The 27,985-nt window shown below is 39.5% G+C and overlaps 2 protein-coding genes across 4 annotated transcripts in view; one reads left to right on the forward strand and one right to left on the reverse strand.

The window, feature by feature from the left end:
• The window catches only part of LOC139821681 (kin of IRRE-like protein 1), a 347,436-nt gene that overhangs the window by 226,273 nt on the left and 93,178 nt on the right, over positions 1–27,985 (reverse strand). The gene's annotated exons all lie outside the window — the stretch shown is intronic.
• LOC139821698 (uncharacterized) lies at positions 1,109–27,975 on the forward strand. The gene is made up of 19 exons (XM_071792944.1): positions 1,109–1,265; positions 2,759–2,967; positions 14,984–15,112; positions 15,782–15,978; positions 16,436–16,795; positions 18,168–18,315; positions 18,782–19,099; positions 19,422–19,792; positions 20,446–20,606; positions 21,758–21,809; positions 23,432–23,659; positions 24,226–24,433; positions 24,676–24,804; positions 24,881–25,077; positions 25,153–25,247; positions 25,680–25,956; positions 26,055–26,523; positions 26,939–27,312; positions 27,717–27,975. The coding sequence occupies exons 2-19, from the start codon at positions 2,760–2,762 to the stop codon at positions 27,819–27,821; spliced, it is 4,026 nt and encodes a 1,341-aa protein (XP_071649045.1). The 5' UTR covers positions 1,109–1,265; position 2,759; the 3' UTR covers positions 27,822–27,975.

Genomic DNA, 27,985 nt, shown 5'->3' on the forward strand with positions numbered 1-27,985 from the left:
GAAATTTCAATCCCACTTAAATTCCATTTAGAATTTCATAATGTCCTAATTACATTTATGTTTTTGATATCATTTATTATGCGTTTAATCTTATACGTGATTATTTCAAGTTTTTACAATTATGTAAAATATGTCCATGACTTTTATGATTACTATTCGATTCAATAAAACGGCATCTGGACACTGAATTAACTGAAATTCATGGATACATATGTATTAAAAACTTCATCTTGTCTCTATCATCGACATTATAGCGTTTAGGCGATTGTGTGAGCATACTGCATTTTACGATAAGACTCGCAATTTCGCATATTATTGACAACAAATATCTCGTGTATAACGCATATAATCCTAACGCAAAGAATTATTTCATTGAGTTCACTACGTAGTATTGAGATAACAACTAAACGGGCTATAAAAAACATGATTTCATCCATACGAGATAAAATCATACATTTGATGAAACGAGAAACGATTTATTTATAAGTGGATAATCATTCCTCGCGTTTATATTATATAAATTTTTATCTCTATTGTTTATCTCACACTTATTCATCGCTTATAATACTTAATATTCTTTGCAGTATAAACTTCGAATATGATACGAAAATACCGAGGTAATAGATAAGAATTTTAATATAAAGATTTTATTTTATAGTGTTATTTCGCCAACATTTGTGATTTCAAAATTCAATCTCTTTTAAATTTCTTGACATCTTTAATGCAGAAATGGAAACATGAACATTGCAATTCTAAACTTAAACTGATACTGATACTGAACTTTCACAAATTTTCTTCTTTTCTTTTCTGAAACTCAATTTGTAAAATTTCCGAACTACGTCATTGGAATTTCTAAAATCGCATCACTGCAGTGCACTTAGACTTTGAGTCGTATTACGCATCGTATTTCTTCGTGAAAAACTTAGAAGGTGTCGTCGTGATCGTCCATCATTTATTACCGAGACGTATCTTTATTCCGGTAAAAACAAAAATTGCACGGGACTTTTCCTTTCCTTTACGATCGCGCGGATTCATTGAAGTGATCTATGGTGGGTGTCTTCGGCGGGGAATCGGACTGCCAGAGTGGGAGATGAATTATAAAGTGGCGTTCTACGGTGAGAGGTCTGACAGTTACACTTTGCCCGTTTGCTGCACCAAAGCGACGCGTTGCACGTGCGAGCCTTGCTCGGAGTCACGTGTATACCGGAGTGCATCGACAAGAGATTCATCGAGAAGAGAGCTGTGCTCTCTCCAGCCAGTGTAACGTTAGTATCATTTATGTTTCCTCATTTCTGTGTCCTGACTTCTCCTCACCGATTCCGATTCAAGTCGCCCGCGCCCGCGCCGCGCCGTTTTGATCTCCCTCGGCAACATGCGTTATCGCGATATCTAAACTGTACAACAGTTAACACTCGAGAACGCATCCCGCTCTCATAGAAAGGGTTTCGGAATACTATACGGGAGCTTATCGATTCGTGTCTGCACCGCGGGCCCTATCGTGTTTTTCCTCTTTTTTCTCCTTTTTTTTGTACAATCTCGTGTTGTAGCTCGATTGCAATAAATCATACGCGCGTTCGCTATATATGTTCAACAGTTTGATGTGTGTACATTATAAATGGTGGACATAAAACGCGATCCCGTTCGTGTCATTCGTGATTCACGTGACCCAAGGGGGTTTCGACGTTACGAAATTAGCGCACGTTAATTAATGTCGGCACGATTTTTGAGATGCCCCCTCGCGCACCAGTGAAAGGAGTAATACGCGATTTTCGTACGGCGCACGAACGACGAATTATGTAAATTGATCGCGGTAATAATTGCGCTTAGTCCGCGCTGCGCGACGACTCTTTGTGGGCCCGTATTTCGTTCCTCCGAGCGCTAATGCATGCGCGTAATGGCACAGAAAGGCAGTCGTGTTAATTAGGGATGAATTAATTAACACGCTCGGTTAATTACAACGCTATTAACTCCTCCCGCTAATTAAAGGGAATATTTATTTATGTTAAACCTATACCGCGCTTCTCCGTTGCGTGCATCGCCACGGACGAAGGCTTGTGATAATGTCGCGATATAGACTGCTGTTTAAAAAATGAAGAATGAATAATTGATGTGCCTTAAACTCGAATGCAAAATATTGGGGACGTTAAAACGGCAGACTCCTCACTTAAAATTAAACGATATAGGTATACGGTCTTCTAGTTATAGCAGGTGCTTTTTCGCACCAAGTTTCTTGTGCGGAAAAGTGACTTTACGCGATGGTTTGGATATGGATGGTTCGGTCTCTGACTTCAATTAGCCGGCAACGGATATGAACATTAACTGTCTCTGAAAAAAAAGGAAAACAAAAAACAAAACTAGAGATTGCCCGAAATACGAATACCGTAGTGACAAGCGGCTAGTAAACGCCAATTAAATATGATTTTGCACGATAGCGATAGTTGGAATTGCGGGCTCACGTGTCGTCATGCGACGCGTAAATCGTGGCTTTACGTGGTTTCGCGTTATTGCGCTCCCATTGATCTGTTAAGTGTACCAAATATCGCAATCAATTTACGATCACGCTTTCGCCGTCGATCGTCTCTTTTTACAATCGATAGATACGCATGACGGGATAAACGTGACGATAACATTTAGAGCAACAACCATGATAGAGACATTCTGCATTCTGCCGCACACCAGAATTATCAAGTGATAAAAACGATAGAAAAATTACCTTTCTTGCAGAGTGATATGACATTATGATAATCATTGTTTGCAGAATGTCGTATAATATATCAGTTGGTCCAGCATGTCCGATTTCCCATCTCGGACCGAGCCTTACCCAAAGCTGTTCAGGATCACAGTATTTGACGTTTATGACGATTTTGGATATGCTCGTGCGATCCCAGGAGACGATATCTCAATCGTGCGAGCGTGTAAGGTCGAGAAGTCCACCTGAATACTACTACGATTTCATCGTCATCGGCGGTGAGTAAACAGATCTCAATTTATCCATGCGCATTTTTAAAGTGTTGCCGAGTTAGAAACTAATGATTTGAAATTTTCCCAGTAATTCATCAAATACTGTTCACGCTATCACGATAAAAATTGTTGTAAAAACTGTCCCGTAGAAGAATTGAGGATAAAGAAACCATTTCAAATAAAAAATATAAATTTGCGCTAATTCTTGATACTATTATTTTAGAGAATTATAGTTCATATTCTAGAATCAATAACTTTAATATCGTAAAACTTGAAAAACGAGATCTCTTAGATCACTGCCTTTCAAAATACCGATGTATGTCGAAGTCAGGTTCATTTGTTATGCAGTCAGCTATCGTACGACTCTTCTGATTAATCACATTAGTGAGCGTTTTTCTGATAAAGCTATATCGTTCAGAAATTGTTGTTCCACAAAACGATTGGCAGAAGCTATTATTTTAATTAAGGATAAAAGTGTAATGGCTATTTACCACGTTGAAAGAAAGAGTCGAGGAAAGTAACGGCCGGTGATTTTCTAATGGACAAGTGAAATTGATCGACGTAATTGGAATGTATCCTTGTGTGCTTCTTACGTACACGTGTGATCGGATAACCGGTTCGAGTATCGATTTGAGCGCATGATAACAATCAAGTCGGCCTTATTGGAGTAACGAACCGATGTATCGTGAAAATGTGCAAACAACAAATCATTTCGCTGATCAGCGCCGACCGTTACTTATAGACGCGACTTTGCGAAAGGCTGCCGATTTCGATAAACAGACCAAAACGGCTCGGTTCACGGCGCAACGGAAGCTAGACGATAGCGCGGGCTCGTAAATGCCGTTCATTATGTGTGAAAGTCAGCGAACCGCAGATTGGAAATAATAAAATAACGCGTAACCTTCAAACGAATAGAAATAGCTGCACGCGACGCGACGTGTCGAAATATCGCTCCACAACCCATTTTTCTTTTTTTTTCTTTTTTTTAGACAATGGAAAACTAATTCTAAAAACGGGAAGTGAAACGAAATGCATAATCTATAAATGATGGAGCATTAATAACTCAAGCAAATGTACGTGATTATTCGTAGTACTTGCACATTACTGTTACCCTATATATCTAGCAAATACTACTTTGATAATATAACACAATATACAATATAAACGGATATAATCGCGCGCTATCACGCAATGGTTCAATCGGTACACGATATCCGCCACCAAAATAGCATGATTGTGTTAATGAAATATTTACCGGGGATACATAATTCACTGGGAAAATGAAAAACAACTGATGTCCCGCTCGTAAATTTAGCGATGTAGCATATATCAGGAGAATAACGATTCCTAGCGCATACACACACACACACACACACACACAGCATATATATACATAAAATATATATTTTTTATCAGAACTTTTTTAACATGCGCGTTACTTAATGCTACCTCGAATGTTACAAACGAACGAGTTTCTCAGCTCGGGGACTAATTTTCTATACAATTAATACTTCTCGCTGTCGCTCGTTGTAACAGTAATAATGTGTAAACTCGAGAACTCGCGAGTGTTTTCCCCGCTGGGGAGAGCAAAGGATTAATAGTAAGTCTCCCGATGCACAGCGCGATATTCGTCCTGACTTTCGACATTTACATTCGACCGACGCGAGTGGAGTCTGGCTGTAAAGGAAAAAAAAGGGAGAAAGGAGAAGCATATAATTGAATATTTTAGTATGCGGTTGATAAAACCCGTCGCGTAAATCCCGTCCCGGAAATTCGCCGGTCGGGAGCGGACGATACCAAACTCGGGATCGAGCGATCGAAACTAATTTTCTTTGCTTCCCTTTCGGTGATTATTCTCGATAGGACTCCCGGGATATCCGGACGGGAAGATGGAATTTTTCAGTGACTCGACCGGTTATCCGGTCGCCGTATGGATGACCGCGCTTCGCGCTCGTAATATCGACCGACCCTCTTGCCCGAATTTTCAACCTCGCGAGAATCCCCGCTTACCCTGTAAGTAAGAATACCGCGACGTGTCGCAAAAAAAAATGAGTAAAGATAGAATGAAAAGTATCTCTTAGTTCCCTCGGGTATTATTACGATATTTACAATTGCTTCTAATTAGAGACACTTTGAAATTACATTGTGTAAGGATATGTACGCGCGGTAGGTTTTTCCGAATAAACCTGTGTGTCGCCTAAGAGACGCGCGCCGGATGCAGAAATAAACGCATGCACGGAAACGTACCTGTGTGGAATGATTAATCGTTACGTCGTCGGTGACCGCGGGTGTATTACCGCGGAGGTGAGGAGAAAATATTAATAATACCGTCGCTGAGTAATTAGCGTGATGCTTATTAATTATTCCGTCAATGCCCGGTCGGAAGAAAGAAGCTCGCGGAATAATTATAATGGCGCAATGCTCGAAGCAGAAGTTGGGGAGCAGCGGTAAAAGGGTCGACTCGACTGGAAAGGAAAGAAAATGGGTTTTGTCATTATCATTAGAGCTGAGCGGTACGCTGTCGCGATAAAGCTCCGCTGAATAAAATCCTGATATGAATAGTGCAGCGTAACGTGATGTAATTGAAATAATTGCAAAGATGTTGTAACATCTCACTTAAAAATATAAATTATGTTCAAAGCAAAACGGGAGGGGGGAGGGAGAGGTGAGACGCGAGAAATCTCACGCGCGTCGAGAGAATCGAGGCAAAACCTTATTATTCCGCCAACAGTCGACGTAAAGAATGATGAAGGTGCACTTGTAACAATCCGGAAAATAAGCGCCCTTTATCACTCCGGAGTCGCCTGAATGTGCAGAAGATGGATTAGAAAATCAAGATAAAACACCGGTTCTCGCGAGAAAAAACGCAAAGTGAACAAAATGAATACCGCCGATATACCCCGGCTGTTTATGTGATCCGTAAACATAGTTTCGTGTATAACGCAAGATCTAAACCTCCCGAAAAATCCATTCGAATAACAAATGTTTTTCGCGCAACGTTTATTTCACATTCCCGTTGTACAGCGAAAGGAAAAAAAAATGTTGCGCGCGTTCTCCGATGAGAAACGAAGAAATACGTATGAATAAATATATTCAACGTAACGCATTAGCAAATGAAATAATCGCTATAAAACGTTTTACAACATTGTATGCTATAACTCCTCCCCCGTCCTCTGCTCTCCGTAACCGGAATAATGAAAGAGCAGGAAACATTTTCATGCAGCGTAGCATCCGCAGCAACAATAAATACACAATTTTTACGAATTGTTCGCGAAAATTTAACAAGCTATTAAAGCACTAAATAAAAAGTAATTGGGAAAGTAGTGCGCTCAGCAAGATCGACAGTTCACAGGAGAGGAAGGCACCTGGTGCTTGTCTCGCAGCGAATTTTTTGCCACCGTCAAACGAAACGGAAAAAAACACTATAAACCTTCCGGTGACGTTTACATGTTTACCATGGCCAAACACAGTTATCACGAGTCGTCGCCCGTGGCCCACGGCTGGTAATTGTTATTTGTCGTTTACAGGAGCACGGCGCGGCGCGATCTCGCTGGTGAAAATGCAATTCGACGCGCATGATCGTTCCTACGCACCGCGTATCCCGTTCGGATGCGATATTAATACAGACCGTTATTTATTCGGTCGCGAGGTGCGTGATTATTGCATCATTAATTTAATTACCGTCCCCGTGCCGCGCCAACCCTGCCTCTCTCTCTTTCTCTCTCTGCTCGGGTCCCCCCGTGTCCCCTCTGTCGAAACCGCCGCGTTCGACGCGGACCGTCGCGTCATTACACCGACGAAGCTACGTTCCATTATTCCATACGTTCCTGTTCCGGCCTGTCGGGACATATAAATCCTCGAAGGTGGCAAAATTCGTTGGGAGAGAAACAAAGAGAGACAGAGAGAGAGAGAGAGAGAGAGAGAGAGAGAAGAGAAGGGGGATTGGGATGCAGATCGCCCAGCGCGAGCGATGCGAAGAGGACGGTGCATAATGTGATTTAAACGGCTCAACGAATTTTATACGCTCTTTGCATTTCGGGATAATTCGTACCGGCGACGCGATCGCCCATGCGCGAACGCGCCCGACCGTCCAGCATTTTGTTTATACATTTTGGTGATCTGTCGCAGCTCGTTAATACGCGACGACGACTGCAGCGGGAGCTGATATTGGCGAATTATTCATGGAGGCCGAGTCGGGACGGAATGCAAGCGATAATTTTTAAGAGGGAGAAACGAGAGACAGCTGTAATTCGGAACTCGGCCTCCTTGATAAGTGAAAAGCGGCACTAGAAGCGGCATTAGAAAAATTAATTTGGATGAAGAAAACAATAGATACAGCAAATATTGTTGACCTATGCTACTTTTTTATTTAATATATATGAAGATTATACTAAATTGTTATATTGGTATTTTCATGTGGATGATGGATGCGCAGCACAATATATCTGGCAAACTAATATAAGTATGCAATTTTTCACGGCAATAACAGGCAGAGAGATCGCCCGTGTTTTTCTCTCGACGGGGCGCGACTTTTCCCCCCGCATTTTTCGCCGATCAAACACGACTGCCTGCGCAGCCAGAAAATAAAACGGCGGCCGAGCGGAATAAACGTGCATCATTCTGCATCTGCAACGCGTCAAAACGCGACGCGCTAAATATTGTCGGAAAAGTCGGCGCTAGACGCGTCGAAATCGATACGCTCCCGGCGGAGATAAAGATTTCTCCCGGTCCCCTCCGCTTCATTTTAATAATTAAATATCGGATCTTGAATGAAATATTCACACGATTTTAATATCCGCCGCGCTACATGCATTTCCCAACACTCGCGAATCGCGTATAGTAATTTATACGAATATCCGAGCGCAGCTGTAAATGATAAAGCCACTGACGTCTCTTTGACGTGTTTTTTCTTTTTCTTTTTTTTTTAAATAAGTTGCATTTTTTCATTAACATATTGCATTTCTCGAATTTTTAAATTATTCTAAATTTCAGAATTTGACTATCGGGTTTCAAATGTACAATCATTTGAAGAATCATTTAGTAGGGGAAACGTTAAACTTAATTTGCTAAATCGAATAGTTGATAATTATATGTTAAATATTCCATATATATAAAAATGTGAACACGAATATCTCGACAGAGGTGACATTATAAATACGCTATTTTATACACTAGCGAGTTTGCGCGTTTATTCATGTCTTATAAATGAGTATACTTAAAATATATAATTACGTTCTCCCACACATACGCGCACCAACGCACCAACGCACGTCACGATCGTCGAGACTCGTTTTCTAGACGAATACAAATTGCGATCTGGGGTCTCACGCGCCGCTCGTTTCCTATTACGAGTTATTTCCAATCGCGCATAGCGATCAATGAGTCACGTATTAATGTCAGCGTCGGCGATTGACGGGTCGCACAAGTACGAGTATACCAGGAGGACGTACCGACATTGCGCATGATGACCTGAATAAATTGGGTTGATTTTGAAAGCGGAAGTGTAGCGATACTATACCTCGTTCGATATTAACCGCTCGACCGCTATCGTTATGTCTCACGTAACACTACTGTCGAGGAAGCTCGTAGACGAACCGCAAGAATAGCACGTACGTTGTAAGGAAGCAAGTGTAGCGTGGCGCATACGTAAAATCGGGAAACGAGCGAGATCAGGCTGAGAAGGGGAGAAGAGAAGGTGTACTTTGGTTTCTTCGCGCGGCGATAAATCACGGACCCTTGACCGAGAAGCCGCGACGATACGCGCGACGTAAATGGCGTCTAACGATAAGCAAACTGTCGGGTGCGAGCGAGTTGGCGTGGTCGTAAAGATACGAATCGACGAACGCGGTAGCGCGAATGTTTTACACACCGCGTGCACGGTGACGAGCGAAACCACGCGAGAGGCGAGAGACACGATATGTTCTCGGTGCTCGTACCCGTGCCGTGCGGCGATGCTCGCGTAATCTCGAAATTCCTCCGCGATTCCAGCGGGGAATACGTCTACGCTCGTACACACGTACGTTTCGACTTTGTACGAAATCGATCGTGACGGAGATCGTGGACAGCATGGGAGAAATCGTGGAGAACCGGGAAAAATCAGCGAACATTCGTTTGTTCGTTCACTTGCGCACTCATCAGGCGATGCACGAGTGCATCGGACTCCTTTCAACGCACGCACATATGCGCGTTGTACGTCGCTTACGTAAGAGCGGGTCGTTACTGTCGGGATAGAACTACGATTTCACCTGCTGTTCTCTCCATCTCTCTCTCTCTTTCTCCTTCCTTCGTGTATCCGGTCTCGTTCGAATGCAGTCGCATTACAGTCGCAGGAAGGATGGGAAAGAGGAGAAGGAGGAGGAGGAGGAGGCACTCCCGTGACGTGCAAAAGGAGGAAACCAGCCGGCACATGGGCTGGGATTATCGTTGCTCGCGGATTATCACGGATATTTAGAGAGACCCGGCTCGCCGGCTATATCCTTCTCCTCTCTCTCTCTCTCTCTCTCTCTCTCCTTGTGGTCATGGAAATAACAAGCCGAGGAACATTCGCGTTGCGACACGTAAATTAGGTTCTCCGTTTTCTGGCATTTTTGCGGCCCCGACTTAAAAGCGGCATGCACGCTTTTTGCCCGCGGTCCCATCGATATTGGAATTATTCGATGAAAGTTCCACTTATCGCTCCAGTCATCATGCAAGAGATCTAATAGTACCACGAGCAATCTAGAGAAGTATTATTATTGTGTGGAAACGCAATTTTTTTCCTTTTTTACTTCTTACACTAGCAGCTTAATATTTCACGTAAGATAGTTAGTTAGTAATAATTGAACGATTGGCATATACTTGGTATGACGAAAGTCATCTATCACATTTGGACCTCGTTGAAATGATCATGACAAAATTAGCGGATTATTTAATAAATATGCAGGTAATATATATAGTATGTTATTTATTTATTTACGTGAATATTCATTAATAATCGTTTATCAAATTTGGGTTAACTGGGTTATCTATTTTTATTGGTTTCAGACAAGCAAATAAAAATAAATAAATACTGTGAGCTTTAAAAAGAATTAATAAATTTTTAATTTTGAATTCTGCAAAAAACTGAAGATTACTTAATATTGAAAAGTTACATATACATGCAAATAATAATTTATCTGAGTTGATGAAAAAATGTTTAATTGTAACAAATATGATGTCAATTATACTGCAGTAAAAAGACAATTTGTTGCAATAGCGGCAACCATTCGTTCACCAACAACTTTCATGAATAGTATTTCATATCTTGGCCTTCAGAGGTTAATAAAAATAATCAGTGTCCAAGAATTCCACGTCTCGTAACAGCAATTCCCGCGATCTTTATTACCAACGAATGCCGTTGTCAGTTGACTCTATTAAAATTCCCAACGGTGCTAAAGAGTAGAATACTTTGGTTAACGTTACACAAAGCTAGGACGTTATCTCCCACGTTGAAACGTCATATTTCTACTTACGTCTTCAACATCTCTCATAAATTGCGCTTACAAAGAGCTGTCAACAAGTGCTTAGCCGACTCGTTATCTTGTTTTATATATAAGTATATACATATATATAATTTTAATTTCGTAGAGTTAATAATTTAATATTTCTTTTATTAAAAAACTCAATTTTATTTATTATTCACTTTAATCATAATCTCATTTAGTCTTAATTGCATTTCCGGTAGTTGTATAATATTCGATAATCGATTGTTAACGTACGCTCATGTAAATATTCAATAAATTAAAATTTTTTAATTAAAACACATATTTAATATACACAGAGAAAAAATTACTGTACACGCAACTGAAATAGCTAGTAGTAAGACCGTGTTAGCTTTCGAACAGGCATCGAAAGAATATTTTTTCAACGCTCTGGGGCGCAAACGTGCCGTACGGAAAATCGTGTGGAAAGAAGTACTATATACTGTCGTGTCACTGTTCGCGGATGTTACTACTTTACTGATTCTTCCTGCGAGAGAGAGAGAGAGAGAGAGAGAGAGAGAGGCTGAACGGATCGCGAATATCGAAAAAACGGCGACAAGAACGATCGCGATCGGACGCAGTCTATTTTCCGCGCTGTTGCTCTGGAAGCGGGTCGCCGTCGTCGTCGAGCCGCGTGGGGAAACGTGAAAAAATGGAGAACAATCCCGGTGCGCAATGGGGAGAATATTACCATTCGAATGAGACAGACATTTGAATGACATTCTTGCACGCTCATTAGACAACATATTTTTTTCAATCTCGGTCGAATCATGTTATACGGAAAATGCAAGAAGAAATGTACAGGAAGGACGACCAGATTTTCTAAGAAAAAACTGATGTTTCGAGGTATAGATATTAACAGCTAAATCAACTGTCATCCGTATGAACTGTCATCCGAGCAAACTGAAATATTTTATTATTTCTACAAAGAGAAAATTAGTACCAAAAAAGATATATATTCATCTTTTATTAACGATATTTTAATTTAAGCAGGAAAAGGGCCACTATATTAAAAAATAATAGTACTAATAGACGTACATACTTTAATAGAGATGAAAAATTCATGTAGGTTTTTTATTTTTCAGTTATTTTTATTTTTAAGTGAGTTAGATATTCTAGACACTTATTTAAAATTTACTTTATTTAAATAATAATATGTTCAATTATATTCTATTTGAGCATTTACAGCGGATAAAAAGTGAGAGATTTGCGCGGTTTATTTTTACTGGATAATTTTGTAGAGAAAGAACATGCTACTATAAATATGCTTTATTTAATATATTAATATAAATCGTGTCACGATAAAGCTATTTTGTGATAATATCTTTCTGTTCTGCATAAAGTTATTTCTAAGCTAGGTTATGCAAATATTCTTTTTGGCCATTAATATATTCCTAGAACAATGTAATTAACATAAATTCAATTCGTATTCACGTTTGCTTACTTAAAGTATAATACGTGTACGGAAAGTTTGTCCGGAAGAGGAAGTAATTTTCCTTATTAATTGCTGAATTCAAAGTGGTTCTCATAAAGGAGCTAATTATAGACATCGTTAAGCTGATTTAACGCGGATAAAATTCCTCCTGGTTTGTTCCGACATGGCGTCAATATGAAAATTCTTTAGAAACACGCGGGACAGTGCTTAAAGGTCGCGGCGCGGCGTCAAGCTCAACTAAATGACTAATTATCGAGAGACGAATTTGGCGCGTGCCCGCGTGACTCACTCGCGCGAACTCATGCCGGCGTATTTTTCTTCCTTCCGGGACTTTCTTCTTGTTTCTATTTGTGGATAGAAGAAGGAAAAGAACCGGCGGTTTTGCCGCGTAACTCGTTTTTCTACAAACGATAGCGCTGTGCCTTCTCGAGCACGCTGCAAACACGTTTAACAACCATCGATTGAAATATCACGAGTATTTTACCGAGCAAAAGAGGAAAAAGCGGCGAGATCGGAAATATTTCATCGCACGAAGACTGTAGCTGAATACGAATATATAAAGAAAATAAATCTATACTAACTTTTATATTTAATACAGTTAAAACATGTGCAATTTCCCAGACAGCACGTTACCGCGGCTGTGGTTAAATAAATATTTATCCGCCTTGTATTATAAATATAAAATTCATGGATGTGTATGAACAAGAGGTGGGAACTGACTTGCGGAAGTAATCTTGTTGAATATGCATTAACTATCTCGTTCCCTCACCTATATATCGTATAACATGATCAGTGGTTTCATAATTCACGAGAAATCTGGTACATAAATAGAAATGTCAGGGTCTAATAAAAACAAAAATAGAAGTTACGTAAATGACACAATGATATTGGAAAACAATTAATATCTTTAATTAAAATCTCGAGTACTGTTTATGCAGCGATATAAAATTAGGGAAAAAGGGAAGAAAATTTATATAAATTATTTGTACATATATTTTAACATGTGGCATGAGAGATGTACTGTTATATATGTTCAAGTTTGAGCACGTAAACGCATTTGCTTTTCAGAGAAGTTATTTTTCCTCGTTTGATAACGACTTTTATCAAGTATACCATTACGCGCGACCGGAAAGGTTCGTTTACATTGTTGCAATATTTTGGTGTCATGCAAATAATGCGGTTCGGGGCCGTGCACCGATATGCAAATCTCAGCTATTTATGCCAGATAATACAGATTGACTTTTACGATGCGTTTTGATCTCTATTAAGAAATTATCATGATTCGTTCGGTCGTAAAAATATATTCCTCTTCTAAATAACAGAAATGAAAATTTCTCGCTCGAAAAATTCTCTCCCGTTGGCTCCTCGTCGATGGAGTTCGTTATGCCGAGACATTTATCAGCTTCACTAATAGAAAGAAAGTGACTTAATATGAGGCGCGATAAAATCGCGCTCGCGTTCACCGCAAAATTAATCTGTAAAAACGCCGGGCGCGTAAGCGTATTCATGCACACGGAAATGCCCATTAAGTCAGGAAAGAAAGCATTTGTATTTGGCCGTTGTACGCGAGCCCGATTTACATGGATGTAATTACGCGCGATCGACAAAGTAGGGCAGGCAAATCGTATTACGCAAGTGGCAGTCACCGTAACGCGATTTGATACACATGCGGAAATGCTAATTGAATTTCTTGATTAGAATATCCCGGCTGTAATCTGTAATATCTGCGGGAAAATAGAATTCGATTAACGCGATTCCGTTGTAAGCGACGGACCTGCGAAACGTATTTATGTCGCGTGGAACGCGTATCTCACGGTCCCGTTGAGTTAATATGTCCAATTAATTGGACATTAAAAATGGAAGAAAAATAAACGCAAATTCCCCCTGTCTTTATGTTTATTGTCAATACGCTGCAGCAAAATAATACATTTTCATGTATGATGAAACAACATTATTGAAGCTCCTGCATTATTGTACTTGCGCTATACGGGCGTACAAATTATGCCAGTCGCGTGACCGTTTCAAACGAACGTCGCCGATAATGCGGTGACATTCGCAAATCTCGACTGACCACGCGAACGCAGAGGCCTCCGCTTATGGGAACGCCTGTTTCCATCGTATTCGTGAAAACTTAAATTAACAATTCATTTGTCCGGCATAGAGTTGCGAAAGCATCGCGATAAGATGCTTTATTTAAATGGTCCAAGCATGTTTTAGAACTTACGCCTTACGCTGTTCGCAGTGTTCTAGTTAAAAGTACATCAGGCATGCAAATAAACTGACGTAATATCCTGCAACCGACTAAAGATGCAAAACCCAGAATTAGAAATAGAACGTCGAATAAATTTATACACCAACATGAAATATCAAGATTTGACGTGTACATACAATATTTCTCATACGTGGACAAATAGCATATAGTATTTATTGCATATCGTATTACGTGACTTGGTAATTTCGAAAAGATCCGTTTTGGAAAGGCAAAGAAATATTTAAATCAACAAAGAGACCAGCGCGGAAAAATGTACACGGCTGGGATCACTTAGCTCTTGGCGATCCATTGTCAAGGCCTTAACCACCAGCTTTCCACTGCGCCGTAGACAAGCCTTTTCGTACCAATTGATAAAATCGTAATAATAAGCCGCGGCGCCAAATTACGTATATCCGGCGATAGTCGATTAACATAACAATCTGAAGCTATATATTACGTCCTTACGTCAACACGATAATCACCATCGAATGGTGACTTTTCAACTCTTATCGGACGCACAGAGCTCTTCCTGGCTTTCCTTACGCCTATCATTAGGTGAACGTTGATATACGGACGATGAGAGAGGAAGAACGATCCAGCGGCGATAAAGCCGCGATTTATCGGCCGATGATGGATCTAATCGCGAAAAAAAGTTAATTAAGGTCGCGCAGATGCTTTCCTTCCGGCGAATGTAATTATAGCGCGGCGTTTCGTCCGAAACCTGTTTCTTCCGCATCGCCGCCGCGCGCCGGTCGCGGATGCATTTTTCTCGAACCATAGCCGGTTTCACGCTGAATAACGATAGGACTTTAATGACTTTTGTCGCTTTGGAATTAGGAGGATCAGCCGGTGCCGTGGTAGCGTCTAGACTGAGCGACATACCGGAATGGAAAGTTTTGTTGCTAGAAGCTGGCCCGGACGAACCACCGGGTGCCGATGTTCCCAGTATGGTGGCAATGTTTCTGGGTAAGTTTCAATTGGACCCTCCCTGTATACACAGCGCCGCTGTTCTGTTATCTACACCACGTTCAAACCTCGCGATAATGAGTAATTAGGGTACTTACAATCTAGGATCAGTTTTGATTTTTACTTTGTCGTTCAACATGGAAATGAATATCAAAATTATGAGATAGAAAATGCACGAAAGTTTTTTCGCCCTTGATTCATTTTGATTCGATTATGCCCTGTTGAATATTTCTGTAGAATAACCTTTTTCATTTTTAATGTTCGTTAATTATGCTGTAAAATAAAACTTTAAATGTGTCTGCTTAAAATTCAATAAGAACTAATATATTATCATTTATTAGCATCTCTGAAGCTTGATTTTAATCGGGACGCCACGCGTTTAATTCAATGATAATTTTATTAAAAGAGAATCGATGTCAAATTAATTACGATAAAATCTGTCGAGATGTGGTGGAACGACTCATTGTCAATGAGTATATTTAAGATATCCACGGATCTGGAATAACGCGAATAATCATATCGCCTTTATTTAAAATACGAGTGTTTCGAGCACCTCCGAGAGGAAATTGTTGCAATGCTCATCTGGAATCTATACCTATTATTGCAAATGCTGTTACTATCCGTTGCGGGCTTTACGCATGTTAAACGATCTGACAATTTTACCGATAGGATCTGACATTGACTGGCAGTATCAAACCACGAACGAGATGAACGCTTGTCTGTCAACCGGCGGATCCTGCAGTTGGCCGCGCGGTAAAAATCTAGGCGGGACGTCCGTCCACAATGGTATGATGTATATCCGGGGTCACGCGAAAGATTTTGACAATTGGGCGGCCATGGGCAATCTTGGATGGAGTTGGCGCGATGTAAGATCCCATAAACCCATAAACCTGTCCTGACGGACTATAATATTCAAGTGTTTTGGATAATATAAATTCAGGCAAATTAATTTTAGCCGTGAAAAGCGAAATCAGTCTAAAACATTCAGACTCCGTCTCTTTAGATTGCAAGACTTGTAATCTCAAATGAGATACTATGGGGAATAAAAGATACAAACTACTGTTTCAAGTATGCAATCGTTCAGCCATAACTTGTCGAACTTGTAAAAAGTATGTTATAAAGTATAAATTATAGTATCATTAGCATATGCCCTAACCATGGTATTGCAAGTCTCGCTATTTTATAAAATAATATCTAGGAAGAGAAAGTTCTGTCAGTATATTTTTTCAAATATCGATCGCTAAAAATTTTCAACTCCAAAATATTTGAAGAGATCGAATGTGAAAAATACATTCGCAAAAGATAATGGCTGATTTTGTTTAGGTCTTGCCATATTTTATGTGTTCCGAGAACAACACGGAGATCCACCGAATTGGTCGCAAATATCATTCGACCGGTGGTCTGTTGACCGTCGAACGGTTCCCGTGGAAGCCTGCAATCGCAGACGATATCCTCGCGGCGGCGGTCGAAAAAGGATACCCGATTAGCGAGGACCTGAATGGCGACCAATTTACAGGATTTACTGTGGCTCAAACTACAAGCAAAAGTGGTGTCCGAATGAGTAGCGCCTCGGCGTTCCTCCGACCGATACGGCATCGGCGCAATTTGCACATCTCCCTAAATGCCACCGCCACGAAGATCATGATCGAAAATAACAAAGCTGTTGGAGTAGAATTTTATCAAGTTAGTATACGCATTTATGTTCTCTTAATTCGGCAGCGGTGACACAAGAAACGTACTTCATCATTTTATTATCACGCATTAAAGGTTTATTAATATTTAAATACGTATTTAACAATTATTCTAAATTTTAATTATTATTCCTATTAATTAGTATATCATTATAAAATATGACATATGTGTCGACAACTTTGCCAAAAATTAGAAATTTCGTTTAATAAGAAATCATTCCATTATAACTCGTTAAATATTATTTAATGATTCATAATTTAATTTAAAATCTAATTTAATGGATATCTATTTCATTTAAAATTTTTAATATAAGTAAAAAGAGATATAGGATGAAATTTCAATTTATATCATCTTTCAAGGATGTCAAAAATGTATCACTTATTTCAGATTAATAATCCAAATTGTTAAGTATATAATTGCAGCAATATTATCTATAATATCCTATTTTCGAATACTCGAGGGTCACATAATTGACAGATATAATTTTTATGACTACTGGAAATTCTGCTTGTCACGATATCGCGGGCAAAAGGTTTTTATCCAGTCGAGAGTTACAGAGAAACCCGCTGCAACTTTTATTAATACGCTGAATACGTCACGCTCGAAAAATTTGTATCATGCACGAATGGGAATTTGCCGAGGGTCTTATTTTATTGTTTTAGCTATATTAAGATACAACGCTCTAGTAGTCGTGCGCAGAAGTTGCACGATGCAAAGTCATTTTCATGGATATTAAAAACATTAGTTTTTGTCCCTTTCGCTGGAGTTTTAAGTTTTTCGTGTATAAAATACCAATAATTATATAATAGCTGATAGCTCATGCGCAGGCAGGTATCATATAATAGAGTCACTTATATGAGCATTAAAAAGATCATTTTTATCTCACTCGCTGAAGTTGGAAGTTTTTCATGTGCAAACCAATAATTACATAATGGTATAGTCCACGGATATAGCATAATAGAGTCACTTTCACGGGTATTAAGAGGATAATTTTTATTTTACTTGCTGCATTTATGAGTTTTTCATATGCGAATCAATAATCAATTTGTCCCAGTTTATCTGATTTAACTGACGCCTTTAGATATCCGCGAGTTATATATATATACATTTAAAGGTCATACTCTTAACTTAGATCTTGATTTAGTGTTTTCATTAATTGATCGTAACACATGACGCAAATTAAATACCGCAAAATATACACGTTGTTGAAAGTAGGCGAGATATAATATAATGATATCGCGCAGCATCGGCGAACTTTGCTTTTTGCCGGAGCGGTTACCGGCACTTAGACGCGAAATCAAGTTCGCGCTCTAAAGCGCGTCAGTGAGTTTGGTGATGTGAGTTTCAATGAACGCATCTTCAGGATGGTGAACTTCGAGTTGCCCGCGCCACAAAGGAGGTAATCGCCTCCGGTGGTGCCGTAAATTCGCCTCAACTGTTGCTACTCTCCGGAATCGGGCCGAAGGAACATCTGCAGGCGGTGAACGTCACAGTCGTCAAGGATCTTCCAGGTAAGCGATCCATTCATCGTACATAAGTCATTATGAATAAGACGATGTATCTTCCCAGAGAAGATAACAATCCGCCGACAGAATTTAACGTAATTTACCGATGACGCACGAAAGTTTATTATTCGATTCGCAATTCTGCATTACGATAATATCAAGTCTTTTCCCAGAAATAATCTTAACAAAGAGCCTAACGGGAATTTTGCGCTATTGAAAGAGAACTAATTAGGCATTGAAGAAAATTAGTTCTTAGATTCTTCGGAGTATCTTATTTAAAGTACGACCGAGATTAATTCTCGCGGATATAGGTGTGAACGTCTACGTTAATTACGAAAAGCGGAAAGTTTTCGTTCTTATTGAACGTAATTGACGGAAACGAGCGTCGAGTCGACGTTCGGCCGGATCACCGACAGGAATTATGCCAAAGTCGATAATTGCGTTTTTAATCGATCGGACCATTTTGCCCCAGGTGTTGGAGAGAACCTGCATAATCACGCGTCGTACACTTTATCGTGGACCATCAATCAGCCGAACCTGTACGACCTGAACTGGGCGTCCGCCACGGAATATATCGCCTTCCAGAAAGGACCGATGTCATCGACTGGTTTATCGCAATTAACCGGGATGCTATCGTCGGCCTACACGACGCCAGATCATCCTGATATCCAGCTGTTTTTCGGTGGCTATCAGGCGGCCTGCGCAACCACCGGTGAAGTGGGTGCCACCATGAACGGCAATGGTCGCAGTATCAGCATGTCGCCGACGATGACGCACCCGCGAAGCAAGGGTGAGTGAACGTAATTAGCCCGAAGTATCGGACTTCTGTCCGCAAAAATTAGCTAATTAGATGGTAATTTCGATGAATTTATCATCGATCACGGGCACCGTACCAAAATTCCACCCGTAATTTAACGTAGGAATGATAGGATCGGCTCGCCCGCGCACGCGCGACCGTGGTTATCACCGATAAAATTTCTCTACAAATTGATTAATCAATGCTCTCGCGTTATGTCCTGCGTTTTATGCCATGAAATTTCGGCGATTTTCGACAGTCAATGTTTGGCGCGTCAGCGTATCGTTCCGTCACCGATAAACGAATTTGACCACAGGGCAGCTGCGTCTCGCCAGTAACAACCCCTTCGCAAAGCCGATCATCTGGGGTAACTACTTCAACGATCCTATGGATGTGACGATCCTCGTTGAAGGTATCGAAGTCGCGTTATCCCTCGCCAATACCAGTGCCATGGCCAAGTACAATATGACTTTGAACAATAGACCGTTGCCCGTGTGCTCTCAGTATCCTTATCTGAGCAAGGAATATTGGGCCTGCGCCGTGCGTCAAGATACCGGCCCAGAGAATCATCAGGCAGGCTCCTGCAAGATGGGTCCGCATAACGATCCCATGGCCGTAGTCGACAATCGATTGAGGGTATACGGCATCAGGAATCTCCGGGTGGCCGACACGTCCATTATGCCGCAGGTAGGTATCTTCTGCAATCGCGGGAATATCGCGAGTGTTGATGCGTTTTTCCTTCCTTTTTTTGTTTTCTACTCTAAGCACTTTCCGACAAAGATAAACGATCATTAGCGAGGATCGCGAAACATTCGAATTTTTTCGTTGCAAAGATCCTCCTTTACTATTAACGCACTATTATCGTTCAGGTGCACATTCATCATTAAGTTTTTAGTCATTCGTTGGGATTCCCCATTACGTAAAGCGTCCATTTTAGACGATCTATAATTCGTGTCAAAATTCAGAATATTTTATAATTTTATCAAAATATACAGCATAAAAATATACAGCATAAAAATATACAGCATACAAATTATAAATAAGAATGCGCCAGATCTTTAAAATTTGATCTGAGCGAATTATAAGTCGTCTAAAACGAGATTGATAAATTTAGCTTTCACGCGACGACGTCAATTTGATAATATACTTTAATCTACATTAGTCATTTCTTTTTAGTTATTTCTAATTCAATATTTTAATATAATTTTTATGATAAAATCTCATTTTATATATCTATAAAAATTTATAAAAGCTCTATAAAAGATATAAGATTCTTCTAATCCTAATTCGTCAAAACTAAAAGAGAAGATGTAGACGCGAATATGTGATTGCTTTTCAAGGTAACGTCCAGCAACACGGCAGCCCCGGCCATGATGATCGGCGAAAAGGCGGCCGCGTACATCAAGTCCGACTGGGGCGTTGCCGGTACACAATGGTACGGGAAAGAACCTTGCCCCATATGGAAACACAACCATCATTGGAGGCACCATTACAACAATTAGTCACCAGCAATTTACCATGTTTCCTAGTTCACACACGACGATCGACAGTACGCTGGACCTATTACTTTGGGGGATCAAGTATATCGACTGGGATCAAGCTATATGGTAGCCGGGCTCTACGATCTATCTAGTCTCTTATTGCATCCATCAATGCGTTTTCCGCAGCCTAAGAAAGTCGGCGAGAACGCGACCAAAGGCGAGGACTCTCTGGAAGATTCCCGTAGGCTGCGATTTCCTTTCTCTTCGGTATGATCGAGCGATCGAGCTGGACTTGCTCGTTCGATCGCTCGAGCGCTACGTTAGATTATGCTCAAAATTATGCCAAGGTGCAATTATATTGTTACTAACGCAGAGATTCGAACGACTGAAGACAGTCGTCGTCTCGCTGTACCGCCATGTCTTAATTTTCAGTTAAGAATCTCCTAAGATTGTGCATCTCGTAGCGTCGTGGCTGTCAAAGAGATCCGTTATCAATTAATTAGCCATGGCGCAACGCGAGCGTAAAGTTCCGTACAACTTACGAGTATATTGTTACTATTATTGTTAATTCCTTAAACAAGCTATAATTTCCTATTGTTTTTAGTTACCGTATGCACCAAGAGTTTAGATTAAAAAGTTTAGATGTACATATGATAACTATCTCTTTCAATACTGCGTTTATAATACTTTTCAATAATTGTGGTATATAATAACACCCATGGATGTCCTATTGAAATAATGACCAAAGACAGATTCTGGTACCTGGTACACCAACCACCAAAAACATAGTAATTAATAGTTTTAAAAAATATGTAAAAGAATGAAATGGATTATAAATATGGATAGCTCGGCCGTTCTCAGAATGTTCGAGTGTAAATCAAAATACTGTAAATAAATAAGATTGCATAGACAGCAAGTAGATACAAAAACATATAATATAGCTCGCACACACACACCCGCTTCCGATAATCCGTTCCTACAATGCTATTATGAATTGCATTTACGTGCCATAAATGAATGCTATAATCGTAAGTAAGTGCGATAATCGAAATCTTAAAGAAAAGTGGGTTTTGAGAGTCAAACACGATTAGATAACGTTATGTAATGTTTATTAATCATTTAATACAAGTTATAAATCGTACGTTTCAACTCTACTTTAAACTATTTTCAGCGACGCGGGGATAGATAAATTAAGTAATCTCAAGCTTTCTGACGAGCATAAGGTGAGTATTTAAAAACTGAATATATTTTAAGAATGCTCCTGTCGGAAAAATTTTTCTCAAATTAGCATCCTTAATTGCAAACGAGTTATGTGTACAATAACGAAAATAAAGAATAATGGCATGTTTTCGTATATTGTTGCGCTTGAAGGCTCCTCATTAATTAATTTTAACCGTTTAAGTCAACGGTTGACAGCCGAGCGAATTAACTGTTGTTTGGAACCAGGTCCATTTCTTGATTATATCATTGTCTCGATTATATCAATCATCGCTTAAAAATTATCTCATTTTTCGTTGTCTTTCTCAAGACATCAGTTTGTCAATCTCACGTTCTCTGGACTTGGTAAGTGGATTTCACTTCTCTTTACCGGTTAGTTCAAATTTTCATTTTTAGTCCAAATATTTTGCAAACTTATGAATATCATGACAAAATCTTTCTGGTATTTCCTCTTGAAAATTACACTATCTTTGTACATTCAATTTTTAAATACTTATTTTTGGGGCCTGCCCGGTCATGACGGCCCTGGGCAGGAGGGTGCGCGAAAGCGCGGGACGAGAGCGCGATACTTCGCGGTGAACCGGGACGCATTACGCATACTGTATGGAGAGCAAATAAAAGGAATAATTATCTTAAGACGATTGTATTACCTTTATCACATTCCTGACTCACTACATTAAGGCAGGAGAGCTACAACACTTATGTTCGTTGGAGAGCTTGAGATTATTTAATTTATCTATAGTCACGTTGCTGAAGATGGCTCAAAATATAGTCTAAACAGTTTGACTCGCAAAGCCCATTTTTTCCTTATTTAAAATCTTAAAAATAAAACAATTACTTTTATCATAATAATTAAATATTTATCAAAATTACGTGAAAGGAAACGGGCTAATTAAGAGCCGATCGCTGTTGACGGTGCAAAATTATATTTATTCTTCATGGAATTAAACGACGTACGTTTCGGTCCCTATTCGGACCATCTTCAGCAATGTGCTGTGTGAGTTGTAGAATGTAAATGTTTAATTTGACACGTCGGTGGCCACTCACGGGTGACAAGATATTCTATGTGTGGCCTCCTCTAGGTGCCAGCCATAAGGAGGAGCACTTCTCCATCCGTAAGAAGCAACCGTCTGTCATGAGCGTTCGATAACGACAGAGTCGTTATTTTTTATTAATTATTAATTTTTATTTTTATTATTTATATTATAATTAAACATTTACATTCTACAACTCACACAGCACATTGCTGAAGATGGTCCGAATAGGGACCGAAACGTACGTCGTTTAATTCCATGAAGAATAGATATAATTTCGCACCGTCAACAGCGATCGGCTCTTAATTAGCCCATTTCCTTCTACGTGTGGACATCCAACAGAGCCTTATCTCTCCAATTTATCAAAATTAATTTATTTATACAAAGCAATTTGATAAAAATTTCAAACAATTATATCAATAAACTAATGTCTATGAAAGTTTTATGTGCGATATATAAACTTTTACTACAATTTCCGAAATGCAAATGGATTCAGCAGAAATGCAGGTCATAATAGCGCATATCTATTTTATTTGCACTATTTTAGCGACAGACTATCCGTCATTTTTCTGAAATGATAGCACGCGCAGTGATTTACAAGTGTGACAAGCAGAGATTATAACAAACGCCATTATTATCATTTTTATGTTATGTGCGTTGAGCACTTAATCACAGCTAGACATTTCGCGGAACGTGCATATGCATACAGGAAACGGGTATATAACAAGGCGACAACAAAACGGACGCCGCAATCAGGTAGTAAAACCCGAGCACAACGGACAAGATTCCTTAAGACGCGACGATCGCATTCACGGAAAATGGTATGTTGATATCCTGCAGTTGTATCGCTTGTCAATTATATCAAGTGCAAGGGAAAAAGTACATTTTTAAAAATTGTCAAGCCTAATTCAAAGTTTTGACGCATTAGTAAGAATGTTAAATAATCTTCTTCACGTGTGACTGAAACTTTTTCCAATATTTCGAGATAGAAATTAAAACAGGTATAGGTATTTGAAAACGAGTATATTTGAATAAAATAGTATGTGCCTATATAAGTGTCCTTATCGAGACGGCTATATTGGAGATGTGATGTCACGAGTTAATATCCCAATCGTAATTAATTTCTCTAGTTAGAGAATTTATAGAATTTTATAAAAGTTAATCGAGAGAATTATGCAATATTTAATTCATTAAATCCTAGTATATTATTACATTATTTGTAATTTAATTGCAAGAGTAAAGTGATTTCACAACAGTAATGGCCGTGATATTCACAAAATAATGGAGCATCGTTCTACGGTTTATACGATGCATAAACTCGAGATCAACATTCTTAAGTGCCGCAATATATTTAGTCGTGCAAGCTATATATTTTACGGTATTATAGAACGTGTCAGAGGTGCCGGAAGCACCATGTTCGTCGCCCTTCGTAAGTGGACTATCATTGACCGATGTCTGCAGCGGCAATTCGGCCACTTTGTTTCTGTCTATGGTGAACGTGTTAGCTGCCTATAGTCCAATAATTAATGGTGTGTGCGGGCGAATCACGCCCATCAAGAGACCGCTACCTATTTACGACTTCATTGTCGTTGGAGGTAAGATTATCAATATGCCCGTAAACATAATTAACTATTAAGACCTATCTTGTCTAATAGCAATTTAACGAAACGTTTCGCAAAATTGTGTTCGGTGAACACACAGAATTGATCGCACCCACCTGAGATTCCCTGAATCATAACAATTAAAATCAACGATCGAGTTAAGATGATTTTATTTGTATACGATTTATGGGATTGAATGGATATTATGACAGCTGCATCTTATGTTTTTAATTTAGGTGGTGCGGGTGGATCGGTCGTGGCTTCTAGATTGAGCGAAATTCCTAATTGGAATGTGCTCCTTGTGGAAGCCGGACCGGACGAGCCAGTTGGCATGCAAATACCGAGCAATCTTCAACTCTATCTGAGTAAATATATTTTTATGTTTTCATAGTCGCTAGAAAATTAGAGACTGTGCGGTTAATCAATCGTGCGATATTACAGATACCGAACTAGATTGGAAGTATAAAACCACGAATGAATCGTACGCGTGCTTGAAAACTAACGGCAGCTGCAGCTGGCCCAGGGGTAAAAATCTCGGAGGGTGCACTGGCCATCATGGTATGGCGTATCATCGAGGCCACGAGAAAGACTATGCCAGATGGGTGGAAATGGGAAACGAGGGGTGGTCGTGGAAAGAAGTATGAAGCATGAAAAGATTATTGTTAAGACTCTTCGTGATGTGACGTAACGCATTATTAATTTTTGTACGTTAGGTGCTGCCGTACTTCTTCAAATCAGAAGACAATAAAGAAATTGGAAGGGTCAGGGCACAGGATCATGGCACTGGAGGTCCAATGACGGTCGAAAGGTGCAAACATCATGCTTTTTCCTGAATTATACCGTTCTAATTCTCACACTTTTTTATGCTATCGCGATCGTTTACGTCATATAAAACAAAAAACTGATTTGAAATAATCCGTGTCTTTTCCAGAGTAGTTGTACCCGCGAGTAAATGTGTGATTGCCATGATCAATTTATAATCAATTGTTTTTTGTTGTCTGTTATATAATGATACAATCAGTTGTTCTTTGAAAATTAATTTTATCCTCGAAAGGTATTCCCCCCAGCGTCGCATCTATCCTTGTCTATCTCGTGATTAGAATAGTTGATCCAGCATTCATTAAACAGGATATATGTGTTTAGAACTACAGCGTACCTCTAACGTAATCCCCATAATTTCCCTACCGATTTAATTGATCTACACGTATGAATTAAACACGCTGATTACTTTCATTAATAGATTCCCTTGGCAGCCGCAATTCGCTTGGGACATAATGTCGGCGGCTAAGGAGGTAGGCTTAGGAACTACCGAAGACTTGGTGGGCGAGAATATCAAAGGTTTCACTGTGGCGCAGACGATCAGCAACAATGGTGTTAGACTTAGTACTGCCAGGGCTTTCCTGTGGCCGCACAGGAACCGCAAAAATCTACATGTGGCTCTGAACGCGATGGCGACGAAGGTGAATACGAAAAAAATCTTGTCAAAAGTGAAAGCCGATGGAATCACTTTCATTATGGTAAGTTGGCTCGTCATACTCTTCGAATTTCTATGGGCGCGACTTCGCGATTATTCATCCCGAATCACATGACTTGATAAACGATTTACTATTTGCAGAATGGCCGACGATACAACGTAAGAGCGAGGAAGGAAGTGATCCTTGCAGCTGGCACCATAAATTCGCCTCAGCTTCTGCTTCTATCGGGCATCGGGCCGAAGAGTCACCTAAAATCCGTGGGGATTCGCCCAGTCGTCGATCTGCCAGGAGTCGGCGAAAATCTCCACAACCATCAATCGTTCGGCGTGGATTTCACTCTCAGTGAGACAAACACAAATGAATTGAATATAAATAGTGCCGATATATATTTTTACAATCAAACCGGTCCGTTGTCGTCCACGGGTTTGGCCCAACTTACCGGGATACTGGCGTCCAACTATACTACCAACGATGATCCGGACATTCAGATCTTTTTCGCCGGTTATCAAGCCATTTGCGACACAGGCGACAGAATTCCGGACTTGAAAGCGGACGGTAACAAAGAAACCGTTAGGTTTACCTCCGTAAATCTTCAAGCCTTAAGTAGAGGTAAGTTAATGATTATGTAACTCGCATTTTATTAATTGTAACCAGCATAAAAGTACTACTGACAATGTAAATAGCTACGTATTGCAACATATTTAATGAGATTTTAAACACTTTCAACTCTTTCTGTCACTCTTCATCGAAACTATTTCAATATATTTTTTTGTCTACTTTAGTATTTAAAGCTCTCTTTATTCGATTTTATTCATTCGATCAATTCATTTTATGATGTCCGTAATAATATCAAAAAAAATCAATTGCATTCCAGTTTTAACTAATTACAATTAAAACTGAAAGTATCAACAAATTAAATAAAATTAAAAAATTATATAATTCTCTGTAAAAAATGAAAATTCTGCTCGCTGCCGTGACGCAATAGTATTTCAAGACGCAAATGTATTTCATTGATAAATTCCAGGTAGAATAACACTTGCCTCGAACGATCCTTTACATCATCCGATCATTTGGGGCAACGATTTGGCGAATCCGCAAGATCGATCGATTATGTACCAAGGTCTTCAGCATATCTTAAAACTATCAAAGGCAAACGCGATGAAAAAGTACAATATGAAGATGGTAGATGACACCGTCCCAGAATGCGAACAGTATAAAAAAGAAATGAATTATAACTATTGGGATTGCCAATTCCGATACAATACCAGGCCTGAAAATCATCAAGCCGGCACTTGCAAAATGGGGACCTCCTCGGACCCCATGGCTGTTGTAAGTCCAGCTCTCAAGGTTCACGGCGTAGATGGTTTGAGAGTGGCTGATGCCTCCGTTATGCCCAAGGTAGGTAGCAATTCTCAAAATTTTGATGAACGTACCACGACTAATTGATATATCGTCACATTCTGTTTTCTTATTAGTTTATTCAAACCGAATAAGCAACGTTTACTTCGCTAGTCATTAATTCACCTAATTAGCAATTAAACCTTGACAATTAATCTGACCAAAACCGATCTGACAAAATATCGTATTGTCATGACGATTATAATGATAGCCACTAGGGTCGATTAAAAGTCTTAATTGCTAATTAGGATATTAGTTTATGGATATGTTTAGAAACTAATCTAACATCGTGCTGAATGTACACATAATTTTTACGAAATTTTTCGATGTGCATAGTCCAGAAAAAATTTATGATTAACATATCTCTAGCTCTTGTAATCAGTTAATTGTTTTCTATCTCTTAGATGGTTTCCGGTAATCCCGTTGCCGTGGTCAACATGATCGGCGAGAGGGTCGCCGATTTCATAAAAAACGATTACAAAGTGATCTACACTCTCAAAGCAGATTAGATGACAATATCAATACTATGCATATCAATACCAAAAACTTAGAAGTAGAATCAACATTTATTCCCACCGAGTTAATAGATTTTATCTGTAATGTAAATACAAAATAATTTTTGGCGAAATATTTAATAAAGATATTCGTGTTTATATACACAAAGCTCCGTTTT

The sequence above is a fragment of the Temnothorax longispinosus genome, chromosome 11 (assembly GCF_030848805.1).
Source record: "Temnothorax longispinosus isolate EJ_2023e chromosome 11, Tlon_JGU_v1, whole genome shotgun sequence".
NCBI classification, from domain to species: domain Eukaryota; kingdom Metazoa; phylum Arthropoda; class Insecta; order Hymenoptera; family Formicidae; genus Temnothorax; species Temnothorax longispinosus.